Source organism: Lepisosteus oculatus, chromosome 1 (genome assembly GCF_040954835.1).
Source record: "Lepisosteus oculatus isolate fLepOcu1 chromosome 1, fLepOcu1.hap2, whole genome shotgun sequence".
Classification (NCBI taxonomy): Eukaryota; Metazoa; Chordata; class Actinopteri; order Semionotiformes; family Lepisosteidae; genus Lepisosteus; species Lepisosteus oculatus.
In genome coordinates this window covers 33,495,821-33,509,744 of record NC_090696.1, presented here as the reverse complement: position 1 = coordinate 33,509,744, position 13,924 = coordinate 33,495,821, and the positions used below count along the sequence as shown (strand labels likewise).

General features: G+C 42.6%; 1 protein-coding gene across 4 annotated transcripts in view; it reads left to right on the top strand.

Annotated features, from left to right (window-relative positions):
* Nucleotides 1-13,353, top strand: part of tbc1d2 (TBC1 domain family, member 2) — a 38,784-nt gene extending 25,431 nt beyond the window's left edge. For all 4 annotated transcript variants that reach the window (XM_006629761.3, XM_015345122.2, XM_069189443.1 and 1 more), the window contains 9 exons: nt 548-786; nt 1,946-2,335; nt 3,182-3,292; nt 4,191-4,363; nt 4,836-5,336; nt 7,576-7,696; nt 7,959-8,144; nt 10,035-10,156; nt 11,394-13,353. In XM_006629761.3, the coding sequence (XP_006629824.3) occupies nt 548-786; nt 1,946-2,335; nt 3,182-3,292; nt 4,191-4,363; nt 4,836-5,336; nt 7,576-7,696; nt 7,959-8,144; nt 10,035-10,156; nt 11,394-11,595 (2,045 nt within the window). In that variant the 3' untranslated portion in view covers nt 11,596-13,353. The remainder of the gene's footprint in view (nt 1-547; nt 787-1,945; nt 2,336-3,181; nt 3,293-4,190; nt 4,364-4,835; nt 5,337-7,575; nt 7,697-7,958; nt 8,145-10,034; nt 10,157-11,393) is intronic.
* The last annotated feature ends 571 nt before the right edge of the window (nt 13,354-13,924 follow it).

The window sequence follows — 13,924 nt, the reverse complement described above, 5'->3', positions numbered from 1 at the left end:
TTCAGTGTGTCAGGTTGGAGCAATTCAAATGGTAAGCTAAACAGGATACGTGCAGAGCATTATTATACATTATCAGCTGGTTTTCATGACCATAGGCTCACATGTTTCCAGTAGGTAGCTGCGTCAGCATGCATAGGCTGCAAAGGAACAAGTAAAGGTTTATTCCATGCTGAAAAGAGCCGAAAAGAAATGCAACGTTTCGGCTGTGGGGCCTTCTTCGGGTGTCACGTGAAACGTTTTGGGTGCCGAAGCATTGTGTTTCTTTTCTTCTCTTTTCAGCATGGAATAAACCTTTACTTGTTGCTTCACAAATGTTTCTTTTTGAAGTGATGGGCTTTGCTATCATTTGTTATGACGTTTTCTATAAAATTGGTTGGTGTTCACGATAAACGTGAGAGAAGGAGACACCTCTTGGCTCACGCAGCGGCTGTGCTGCAGGGTCTTGTGTAGCACAGAAATCACAATGGGCTCGTGAAAATGCTGGATTTAGGACAAGAACGGGGATATGGAGTGTGAAGAGTCTCTCTGTGACCTGCCCCCCCTCCAGTGCCTGCCGTGACCCCTGACCCCCGCCCACTCTCCGCCGTGTTGTTGCTGCCTGAGGCAGGGCAGGAGGCCCAGCTGGGGGGCAGGAGGTCCCCATGCGACAACTCCCGGAAGAAGGAGAAGAAGATGAGCATCCCGCTCACACTCCCCTCTGAGAGGAAGGAGGCCGGTGCCAGCGAGAGAGCTTCTCGGCTGCAGCAGGAGGTCCTCACCCTCACCAAGGAGCTTAAGTCACAGAAGGTAGAGCTCTGTGCCGGGCTTCGTTTGCCCATCATACCTTGTTTCTCCTATTGTAGCTCTCCGAAATTGAGTCTTTAAAGCCACCTGGACCCATGACCAGGGCCTTCAAGATAATGAGTCCTCTCCAGATTTTCTAGAAAATGGAAAACAAGTAAGCTGGTTTCAGGTAAACCAGCGATTATCTGTAGAAGCCGCCTTCAAAATTTGAATTTTGTGAATGATAAATAAAACTGACGTTTTTCAGCACATGCAGATGTTACCAGAATTTTGCAAGAAAAGAGTGCAACTGTGGTGTGGCAATTAGTGATGCTGTAGGATTTGTTGAATATAATAACATAGTTCTCAAGTTCTCTTTGCTGAAAGAATATTTGAACGGATGTGTACAGTATTTGCAAAGGGTATTCCATTGTTAAGTTTGTCTCTGTTAATAATATTGATTTGGCAACGCATCCTTTCTCACCTGAAGCTTCCATTTATCACCCTTTCTTGGGTTGTGTTTTTTTACCTCTTGCTTTTGAATGAAAAATCCTTTAGATTTTGCAGGCAAACCACAGCCTGGCTTTCACATCTGCGTGAGCCCTATCAGATTAGCTTTTCATGCAGGGCAGGGGACTTTTTTTTTTCTCTGTGCAGAGGAAACTGAAAAAAAAACATTTTCCTGTTTTATACCCAAAGCCTTTGTAGAACATGTAGCAGTTTGACACCAAATTTCAACTCGTGCATCTAGAAATCTGCCGTTGTACTGCGGTGGTACAACGGCAGTTATGACGAAGGGCTGCAGCAGTGGGGATATTTCTTCAGCTTGAGCTAGTACTGGTGTATTAGCGGAGCTTCTAAAAAAAATACCTTTCTCTTCTCCAGAGGGTCCAAGAAACCTCTTATGGGCCCTTGCGATGAGCAGATAATCTAGTGCCACCTCTATAAAATGTACTGCATGTATTTAAAACCAACAGGTCCAGAAATGCACTCAAGAGGTAGCAGATAAATTCACAAAAAGGCTATTTTCCAGAAGTTTTTCAGGGTTTTCAGGGCCCTGCAAAGGTCTCCTCTCACTCTGTGGGGCACATACGGTCCGATCCCGAGTTCGCCCAGCATCCTCAGGCGAGCCCCGCGCCTCCCGCTGAGCATGTGGCCTGTCTGTCGCCCTTGTCCACCCCAGGAGCTGGTGGGGCTGCTGCACAAGGCCCTGGAGGCCGCCCAGCAGGAGAAGCGGACCTGCGCGCAGTTCCTGTCGGCCGGGGGGGAGCAGAAGCGGCTGGAGCTGCTGCGGCACCAGGAGCGGCGCGCGGCCGACCTGGAGGGGCGGCTGCAGGCCCTGCAGCGGGAGAAGGAGGAGCTGGAGCAGCGGCTGGCCCAGCAGGACGGCCACGTGGCCGAGCTCCAGCAGCACGTGCAGCTGATGATGGAGAAGAACCACGCCAAGCAGGAGGTCATCCTCAAGCTCTCGGAGCAGGTGTCGGCCTGCATGGCCGACCCCCACTGTGCCACCCTTAACAGCGTGAGCGCCGAGACCTTCCGCCAGCTGCAGGAGCAAGCGGAGAACCTGAAGGTCTGTGCGTTCTCGCTGCGTTAGGGGGTCATCGCACTCCAAGGTTTTAAATCCAGGAATGGGACTTTTGTCATTCAGTACCTGATACTGATAGGTGAATTGGCTTCCTGGGAAATTGGCCCTGGTTTGAGTGTGAGCGTGTTTGTGTATTCTCTGCGATGGACTTGCGTACCCCACGTTGTGCCCATTGATTGCTGGGATAGACTTCAGCTCCACTGTGACCCTAAATTGGATGAAATGGTCAGAAAATGGAAGGATGGATGTATTAAAAATGCAGCAATTTGCATTGAAGGGAAGTGGACTGTTTTATATTTGTCACTCACAACAATAAGCAAGGAAGCAGGGCAAGAAAAGGCATTATGAAAGTATTCCAGCACCAGGAAACCATCCTATTAGTTTGTGGCTTTGTTCTAGTTAGGCATTTGAATCTGAGTCAATACTAAATTCCTGTTTATTTGTTTTTCACTCTGGTGTATATTTGAAACCCCCAGTTCAACTTTTATCTACTGCTGCAGTAATGTGCTTCCCATACTGTAGCTCCTGAATTATGTTCTGGTTTACTTTTGAGAATGCTAGCTGTGAATGACAGCTGTTCATTATGATCTATAGCTGAAATAAGACTGCATCTAAATTGTGTGAATAGGTGAAAATTATTTTTCTCAGAGAAAGAAGTATTTTTTTTAATTGATGAGGAACATCCACTGTTTCAAGATTACAAGATTAAATACTAGGATCTAACTGTGCTTTACAGTGGAAATCTCCAGTGAAATTCTGTAACTATTCATCTCTGAGCACCCTTAGTAGTTTCTTTATCAACCTCATTCATTTATTGCTTACTTTCCCTAGGATGATATTGAGGCATACAAAATCCAAAACAAGTTCCTAAACTCGGAAATCTACCAGCTTACCAAACTGTGGAGGAACAGTTCAGAGCAGGAGAAGAGCCTGATGATGAAGGTGAGAGCTGGAGGCCTCATCTATGAGGACATGTCACGACACCAGCTATGTATAAGAAGTAAATCAGAACTGGTCACAAAATAGTTTGTCCACATAAACATTAGGCAAAGCTTTATCATGCGCACAATAGTAACCATTTATTTTAGGAGTCTCCTGTAATTCCTGTAGATTGGTGTTGCACGGAAGACAGACAAGGTCAATGAATTTCCCCCATTTTCAAGGGAAATATCAGTGCTTATATAGAATTAAGAGTGATATGGGTAATTCACACTGTAATTTTCCCTTTAGATAATAAAATGAAACATAAAATAAAACATATTATAGCGTACTTGAGAAGTTCAGAGGAATCAATGTAGGCTTCCTAAAATAGATGAGTTGATGTAAATTCTGAAAGTCTTACTCTGTAACAATGGCCCACCACAAAACCACAGTGAGGCAAGAGAGCCCAGATATATCGCTGTCCACACAGCCAAAACCACAGCTAGCAACACTTCTCTTCAGTAGCAGCTACAGTGCATAACACAGTAAGAGAATGGAACATGAATGGACAAGTCTAGCACCTATCTGCCCATATTTAGCAAGGGTATATTTTTCTAAAGAATGCTTCCATTTTATATTGTTCTTATTATTTAAAAGCAAAGACTCAGTTCCCTACCAACATCCTTGAAAGTGTAATAAAGGCATGTTTAGAACAGTTACAACACTGTTGTTTCTCTGGTACACTGGGCCTCTCTTAAGGAAGTACTTATTGACTGCGGGTGAACCATAATGGACCATAGGGTCTGTTCTCGTGTTACTAATAGTGCTGCAAATTGATCAATGGAAGATCTCAACCTGACCTACTGTACATGTCCCAAGCTGTCGCTCAGCTTTAAGCATCTTTCTGTTTCTGCCACAGTGCGCCTACCTGGAGGCCAGGTACTGTCAGATGGAGAGCAAGTATCTGCTTCGTCTTCGCAAGCTTCAGGAGATCAAGGGTCTGGGCACTAAGCAGCAGGAGGAGCTCAAGAAGCTGATTGAAGACGCACTGAAGGAAGACATGAAAGATGTGCCCAAGGTCAACCCCATCAGGTATGCAAGTCCAAATGCACTGAGGTCTCGCTCTCGGGTTTCTTGACATAGACAGCCAAACACTGTGCCCAACTCTCATACTGCAGAAGTTACCCTTTATTATCATATGAAATTGAATCAGAGCTTGTGAGTTTTTTTTATTGTCCGGGAGAACCTGAGTCAAGGTGGTGAGTGGAGAATACAAATATCATCCATTCTCTTTAGTAACAATTTCTAGTTCTCTAAACTTGGGCGTCATTTATAATTCAACAAAATGGAACATTGTTGGAAGGAGGTGACTCCTTTTACAAGGCCCTGTGAGTAGTCAACTTGAATAATGGCAAAGTTTAAGCAGCATTGATGGGCATACAGATGGCATACAGATGTTAGGTGCTGTCCAGTGATCAGACAAGGATCCCAAGGAACTGAGATCACTTTCTTCTCAGCTTCATAACCATCTGAAGCCGCCCTTGCCTTCTTTTGCCCGGTTCAGGGAGCACGATGAGTACGGCTTCAAGATCGTCCCAGACTATGAGGTAGAGGACATGCAGTTGCTCGCCAAGATCCAGGCCCTGGAGATCCGCTCCCATAACCTGCTGCACCAGGACATGGTGGACAAGCCCCTGCTGGGCCGCTGGGCGCACTACATGGGCGGGCGTCCCTCCGGCAAGCTGGTGCCTTCGCCGGAGCTGAAGGGGCTGATCCGCTGCGGCGTGCCAAGAGAGTACCGGCCGCAGGTGTGGCGCTGGATCGTCAGGACCCGCACCCAGGGCCTGCGGGAGTCCCACCCACAGCGCTACCAGGAGTTGTGCAGGAAGGGCGAGGCCCTGCAGCACCCAGTCTCCCGCCAGATTCAGCTGGACCTGCACCGCACCCTCACCAGCAACAAGTCCTTCGCCTCCCCCACCAGCCCCGCCGTGCAGCAGCTGCGCCGGGTCCTGCTGGCCTTCTCCTGGCAAAACCCCGCCATCGGCTACTGCCAGGGCCTCAACAGGTCAGCTGACTTCCGCTCTCCGCTCCTCCCCTTGGCCTCGGGTGAAGGGCTCTGTAAAATGCCTTTTCACTCCTAACAATTCAGAATATACTGCGCGGTTTCTAAAAAAAGTCAGTACATATAGTGGATATGCAATGTGGGGACTCCAGAGTGGTTTTTCTTGTAGCAGCGTGGTCACCCTCTAGCCTGATCTCCTCAGATCTGAGAAGCTCAGCGAGGCTGGGATAGGGCAGTACTGGGATGGGGGGACATGTGAGGGGAACCAGGAGACTGCTGTAAAAGTGGTGTTGGTGGAGCAGTAGGTGGCACTCTTCCCACCTGGACCAGAATTTCAAAACCATTGGTCTAGTACAGTGGACAGGGACAGCTGTGGTATGCCCTGCCCTCCTTCAGATGAGATAAAGAATGCTCATTCGTCGTTAGCAGTCTCTGGCACCTAGGGTGTTAATCAGAGAAGCAGTGTCTCTACTCCATCTGATCTGCTGGGTCGTGGGGCTGATTCTGCAGAATGGCAGCCGACAGCCCGCAGGTGAGCGCAGCACTTCACTGGTGAATGGAAAGGGTGTGTCCCAACTGCGGAGTGGTTTTGTATACTTGGGATGACGCTATAAAAATTATTATTAGTATACTGAAAACTCTTCTCACACGACGAATCCTTTTGACTACCTGGAGATGGGTTGAGATTGTATTTTCCATTCTGAACTTGAGAGCACAGAATTAAAAAAACATTCATTTAAAAATATAATCGGGAAATATTATGATTATATTTGCAATGAAATTGTTCCAGTACAGTACAATTCTGAATAAATTGTTTAAATGTAGTATCTTATAATACTATGTTCTACAAAGGCTTTAAGGTAATTTCTAATTTATTAAATTTTCAGTATATATCATGTAGCATGGAATATGTAGTTAGTTGCTAGTGATGTTAATCTCATTGAATTATACAATTTCTGACTGTTTTATTAAGAAGCACAGCATATAAAGAACAGCTTTTGTCTCAAGGTTGTAACTACCAGATGACCACCCAATGATGGTGATGGTTATTAATGTAATTTGGGAAGCACAAGGGAAACACAGCCACCTAGTGGATCTCTAATTGTAATCTTGAGACATATAAAGAACTGTGACACACTTGAGGCTTGGGGAGTTGTAAAAAATCTTTTAATAGGTGTGTCCTTAGAAAACAGACATAAACACAGCCATAAGGTATAAAAATAGTGCTCTTCATTTACAGTGTGAGGAAAACTGCAATTAAATCCCCAAACCAGAATAAAGGTTTAAGGTCCTCTTTCAGCTACAACCTAACATTTCTTAATGTTCGTCTTTAATAGAAACCAGGCAGCCGAGCTGCTTCCTGACTTCAAAAACACTCACGTCACACAGACTCACAGCCCTGCACTTTGCCCTCTGTTCGGTTGTTCTTTCATTCTTCTCTCCAAGTGCCCTTCTCCTCCTTCCTGGTTTTTAAGTCAACTGTCTTGTAGCATCTGGTCAGGTGACTGAGGGGACCAGGACTTTCCAGGGAGATTTGTGGGAAATGTAGTTCAGACCACAGAACTTTACATCCCTTCACAGAATGTTAAAAGAAAAGTGCTTGGATATAAGTAGTTGGATATAAATGTTTGTACTGCCCAGCAGATTTGAACCCAGGTTTCGTCCAGGAAATCTGAGCACTGAAAGAGTACTCTTCATAAAAAGGGGTTTGGTGTCTTATTTATTTGAGGGTACTGAATGAACCTTCGGTGGATTAAGTGGGTCAGAATGGCTGAATGGCCCCTATTTCATAGGGACAGAATTCCAGGTTTTTGATGTCTGGATTAAGTAGGAATCTGAAACTCAGTATCGGTATCCGTTATAGTGTCTACAGTATATAACAGTAAATCATAGTGTGTGGTGTATTTGTGTCATTTATTGTAATAAGTTTCTCTTCAGCCCGTCTAGATTAGGCTGCCTGGTCAATATTCTGTTATCAAGCTACAGTATACTGGAGTATAAAGAAACTGTGCTGTGATCATTTGACATTCCCCGATTTTAAGTGGTGAAACTAGAATTTTCTCACATAGCATGCTGGTCTCGGGGCCTGTGTTTTAATTATTGATTTGATTACAGTCTTATCATTCCATCAGCGCCCTTATTTACCCTGGAGGGGAGATACCCAGGGATCTGTGTGACCCTGACACGTCTCGGGTGCAGCATGCGTGCAGAGAGGAGTGTGACTGTAACTCATCTCTCCTAGGCTGGCAGCAATCGCGCTCCTAGTCCTGGAGAACGAGGAGGACGCTTTCTGGTGTTTGGTGGCCATAGTAGATTACATAATGCCTCAAGACTACTACAGCAAGACGCTCACCGCCTCCCAGGTACTCTTCCACCTCCACATGTCCTTCGGTGAACTCATGCAGCACTGCCGCCTTGTAAAGAAATCATAAATTAACTTTTCCTCACACAGTTTAAAAAAAAGGACGACCATTCAACAATTTTCTAACATCATTGTGTTCCCTCATCTCAGCATAATTAACGGACGTTATTTCTGATCTCCCCTAGCTGAGTAACTCATGTTTTATATGAATCTTTCCTTTTCCGTGTATGTGCAATGACTGTTTTCCCCTTCGTCACTTGCAGGCTGACCAGAGAGTGCTGAAGGACTTCATGGCTGAGAAGATGCCGCGCCTGATGGCTCACTTTGAAGAGCACGACATTGACATCTCCCTCATCACCTTTAACTGGTTCCTGGTGGTGTTTGTGGAGAGTCTAGCCAGTGACATCCTGTTGCGTGTGTGGGATGCCTTCCTGTATGAGGGAACCAAGGTAGGGTGGAGATTCAAAGGCTTCTTCTGGATTGCTGCCTCTTTTTTTAGCTTTATTTTGAAATAATGGCCCCATTTTAAACCTAACTTGAAGTCACAAAACATAGCGTTGTTATTAAATGTAAATTATTAAAAGTAAAACTGCAGGCTTGCAGTTCGACAGCGTGCTTTGCTAATCTCATGAATCCCATTCTTCTCTGTTGTACTGCTTTCATTAATAAAGTAAAATTTTCTACTATGTTGAATTTGCTCAATTCTAAAAGTATGTGGTTCATTTCTGAAGATTCCCAAATAACCCAGCATGAGGAAGAGTTATCTGTGGTGTAAAAAAATGCCAGAACATTAAAGAAAACTTTGGGTCCCATCAGCCAAACATATGTAATCAAAGAAGAACCAGTGAACAGGCCTTTTCTGTTAGACATGGCTACTTAGTTCTATAAATTAATTAATCACAAAGAAACCCTGTGCTTCCCTTCACTGTAGCTCAATCTACTTAAGATTCAGCACGACCCTCTGTTCTAGTCTATATTCTGAGCTTTAAATTAAGACTTAATTCTGACTTTTTGAAGAATCTCAAGGCCCCAGTCAAATGTCTTTATTGAATGATAGAAAACATTTTTTTAATCTATCCATGTATAACGTGCAGATATAGGAAGGTTCCAGGTCATCGAGTTTGCTCCTATTCAAGCCTCTGTTTGGCATGTATGGCCATTATTGATGGCCATGGCTAAGCACAAAATTCGTATTGGTTATTGTTTTAGGGGATTACCCGTTTCCGAAATATTAACCTCTTTTGATTGCACAAAGTAGCCCTTTTATACAAATCTTTAAAAAATTGAGAAAAAGTAAAGTGGCACATCATCTTAATTGCTAAGCTTATAATGCTAAATTCAAATATGTTTGGACCTGTGAACATTAGAATAGTTTAGATTAGAAAGAGGCCCTTGATCCATCAATCTTGTGCCTTATTTTTTTTAATCAGGTGAGATTTAGACATCTTTTCTCTCTACTCACAGATCATGGAATATCTTTTCATCGGGTATAAAACTGAGGCTTAGCTACAATCAAGGGTCTATGATCTATGCTTACTGTTGTCTGTGGAGTATCTTCTTTATTTCTCCTTTTGTTTTTGACATTACTGTGATTCATAGGATTTTGTTTCTTCTTGAAGATGTACTGCTTTTTTCACAATGAATTTTCTCTTGCTGCTGGCAGGAATAATACTGTACTTTTTGAAGTAATTCAATCTAGACAAAAGTTTAAAGATCAAGAGTTTAGATTTTTTTACTAATGTGGAAGTGACTTTCACTGCCCTTAGCATATAAAGAAAATGACCTTTAATAGAGCACTTGCTCGGTAAATCGAGGTAATTGAGTTCAGAGCAGATATTCCCCATACTGAGTGAAGAAGCACAGTGAAAAAGGAGACAACTTCAAATGAGAAGTTACCAGCTGTAAGTGAACACAATTGCTTTCGTCTCCGGCACACACATCATTAGACTTCCATTTTTCCCTAAGGACGTGGTACAGGAAGAGGTAATTACTTTTGAAGGGCGTAGACTAATGGGAATATGGCTTTCAAGTGGGGCCTCAGCTATAGTGGATTAATGTAATAGTGGATTCAATCTCATTATACTACATCCTCACCATTCAGAATAAACAAGCTAAACAAGAATCACAATGATCGCAGGCGCAATTCCTATCCCATCTGAGTGTTGTTTATTATGTAGTATCTGAGATATCAGTCATTCCATTCTCGATATGGAGAATCATTCCTGGTCACTGTTGTGGAAAACAAGAGCTATGGATGTTTCAATAAACGTTATTGCACAATGTGCAATGGCAAATTTTTTAACTGAAATGTTCAAAGTGCTTTCATTTATATTTTTTAGGTGATATTTCGCTATGCACTAGCCCTCTTTAAGTATAAAGAAGAGGACATCTTAAAGATTCAAGGCAATGTGGAGATCTACCAGTACCTAAGGTTCTTCACCAGGACTGTCTCTGATGGAAGGTAAGACCTACGCCCACTAAGAGATGCGCAGCTTCAGGGATACCGACAGGAATCTGGGGTGGAGATTTCAGGTTGAGCACATTGACATGTCTACCAAATGTGTTCTTTTTAACTGTTCTTATGACAGAAGTCACCTCCTTCTTCTTATATATTCATCCATCCATTTTGTCACCCCTTAATCCAATTGCCAGAGCCTATTCTGGCAAGGCGAGCAGCGGGCACAAGACAGGGTACACCCTGGAAGGGACGCCAGTCCATCACAGGCTGACGTATAGACACAGACACGCACACTCTCAAGCCCAGGGCCAGTTTTCCTAGAAGCCATTGACCTCACCAGTATGTTTTTAGATTGTGGGAGGAACTCCATACGAACATGGAGAAAACGTAAAAAATCCACACAAATAGCATCCCAGGTCCAGAATTGATCCCAGGGCCCCAGCAATGCTAACCACTCGTTTACTTCCTCATGAGCAAGACAAAGTTTGATTATAAAAGAGGAAACATGTCTGAAACTTTAATTTCAGAGCCATTAAAAGCACACATTCATTAAATGCTTTATCTGTTGCATTTTACTCATTTGCAAATAAGAACCTATGGAAAAGAAGCAAAAGCTGTTTGCTTCAATTTTATGTGGCTATACATGCAGTTACAATTACTGACTGCACACTTCCGAAGTCCCCGCTGTAATTATAGCCAGTACCGAATAAATCTATATGCAGAATAAATCCATACAGAACACTCAATGCTCAGTCTTTAAAAAAAACATATCTTAAAATAAACATTTGAAAATAATATTCTGGATTGTTTTCATAATAAATATTAAGAAAAATATTTTTTCATATTTGTTGTTTTCCTGTCTTTCATGGGCTCCTTGAGATGTCTATAAGGGATAGTGCTGAGCTTACTTCATTGCAAAGGCCTGAAAGATGCATCTGAAGTACATTTACCCTCTGCGTTTCAAATATGAAACATCTCTCTTGCTGTTTTCATTTTTATGATCGGCTCTGAGAAATCTTTCAAGGTCTTATGATGCAGTAGTTAAACTACTTTGAGATCAAGGTTACGGGCATAATCACCAAACTGAGAACACACATAAGAGGGCACAATGTTTAGTAATATCAGTATCTTTCTTACAACAGAGAAGTGACTTTGGCCCTGCAATAGGCAAAGCTTGGTTCAGCACAAAATTCAACACAAGGCTGTTGCTAACTTTCTTCTTCCTCCCCTCTGGCCACAGGAAGCTGATGAACATCGCGTTTTACAGCATGAATCCCTTCCCGATGAAGCTCCTGAGGAGCCGACGCGATTTCCACAAGGAGAAGCTGCAGGCGGAGCTGCGGGAGCTGGAGAGGATCCAGAAGGAGTTTGTGACGGAGACCGTGGAACGCAAGGACAAGGACTTGGACGTCGGCATGAGTGAGGATGACGAGGACATGTAGGCCCGCTCTCTGGTCAGCCCAAGGACCACGCCCAGCCAAACTGTACTCTCAGGAGTCAAGGCTTCGACTCTGTGGAGGGACCGTACCTTTCAGTCATATAATAGGTTCTTCCTGTCTTCAGGTGAAGACTACACTGGAGCTACACCTGCCAGACTGTGTGGCAGCTCCACGACTTTCTCTTGCTTCCAGCTGCGTCAAACCCAACCCTGATTTCAGCCAGAGAGAACTGTGCTGTCTGCAAACCTTGACTTGCAGAACCAAGAGAAAATGTTTACCCAAGTCATGAGCGTGTTTTATTGAGATGTACTGAGATCTAAAATATACACAGCCTCATTTTCAAATAAGTCACCCGAGTGTTCGTTTTTCACTGGCTTAGTCACAGCCGTGCACAGACAGCTAGTTCACCAGGGCTGTGAAGCATCACTGGAGGCACTCAGAGGAAATGTCCAACTGACTGTGGATCAGTAGAGAGGGGGTAGTACCACTTTAAAACACTGAACAGATTCACCCCAGAAGTAAATCAAGGTCTGAAAAGCAGTAGTCAAAAGGGCTTAATGTTCTTGGGACACCTTAATAGTGATTCCGAACAGGCTGTAGTGACACAGACCGTGAATACCAGCCTTATCTACACAATCTCTCCTAGATAAGGTAAAAGGGCAGCACCGAGAAAACAACTTCATTAATATACTGCGAGTGCTGTGTGTGGGTCCAGTTAAATAGCTTCACAGGCAATCTTGAATATATACAGTCCGTCACATTGCAGGTAATGGAGTATACATGCTCTATGTAAAATAACGAACACAACTTGAGGCATAGCCACATTTGTTTCCTGTCTCTTATCAGTGCCTTTTCTATTGATTTTAAACATCTTCTTTAAGTAATAAGAAAAAGAAAGCAGTCTTTTTTGTGATGACCATCTATCTGGAAATAGGTCTGTAGTACAGATGTTCAGCTTTAGCAGTTTTTTAATGCAAGTGATTGCTACATGCTCTTTTTTCGACAGCCACAAAATTTTGAGCAAATGTATTCAGATATATCCTCATATTTGAAAGTCCTCGAGTATAGATTGATGTGCGCTCTAATGAAATGCTAAGGTCTGCTTACTAGGTTGCAAATGAGGCACTGGATTTTGTTTTGTCAATGTTATAAATGGTTTGTCTGTAAAATGTTTTTCACACACCCATTTGTGGTTATGAACCAAATCTAATGAGGTGTTTTCTCATGCAATCTGTTTGTTCGCAGGAAAAACTGTCTACAAGTTTGCCAGTATGTTGCCTTGACAGTTTATAGGATTGTTTTCCATAGCTGTGACGACCATTTCAAGGGTTCAAGTTCTTACACTAAACTTACTGTGCTAAAAACTTTTACAAGAAATGTGTTCACATTTTAGCTTTATGTACTGTGTACTGTATTTAGTTTTATTCTAATAGTGTGAGTCAACTTTAGAAATGTTATTGTAAAAACTAGGACAGTTTTTCACCATTCTTTCCCTCTATAAATCTACTGCATTACTGAGAACAGCATCACTGCACTTTTCATCTTCTTACACAGTACCCAGGAATTGAATAAATAATCTGAAAATTATTCATGTTCATTATTCAGTCAAGTCCAGCATACCCGTGTTAAAAAAGTTACATTGCCTAGTTCTTTCACAAATTTTCTTCAAACTGAGAGGTGTTCTGCACTTAACACAAACCAGAAAATAGACCAAATAGTCTAGTAAATGTTTGGCCTCTCCAATAAAAAAAACAAAGCTCTTGTCTTACTTTGTTTAACGTATTTTCGTAACAGAATAAGCAAGTACATTTTTATTCAAAGTACACACCACATTTGTAAATTTTATGAAATAAGGGAACACATTTCTAAACTCTATATTGTTCTTTCTTGTCAAGACAGCTGTTGCTTTACCTACACATCAAGGAGAAAGATACAAAAATGAATCACAAAAAGACTATGAAGACAGTCGTTGTTAACCTCCATCAGGCTTTTTGTCCCTTAACTTCAAACATTAAATTTCCCCCCAAAAAAAGCATAGCTTTTTTTAGTTTTTGTAAACCACTGTTTAGCAGTTTTTAATAAAAGGGAAACCACAGTGAACAATTTAAAACTGAAAGTGAAAATTAAAAATGAGGTTTGCATAACTAGGGGATTTAAAGCTCTGAAGTCTGAGTCTTAGGAGTATTTTGTTTAAGGGGTGGTTATAGGAACAGTGGGTATTTAGTTCAAAATAGTGTATTGATTTTTTTCCCAAAAAATTCTTTTTAAAAAGAGCACTAAAAAGTCAAAGTGAATCTATTTTGTTGTTCATTGTTTTTCTTTCTTACATTAG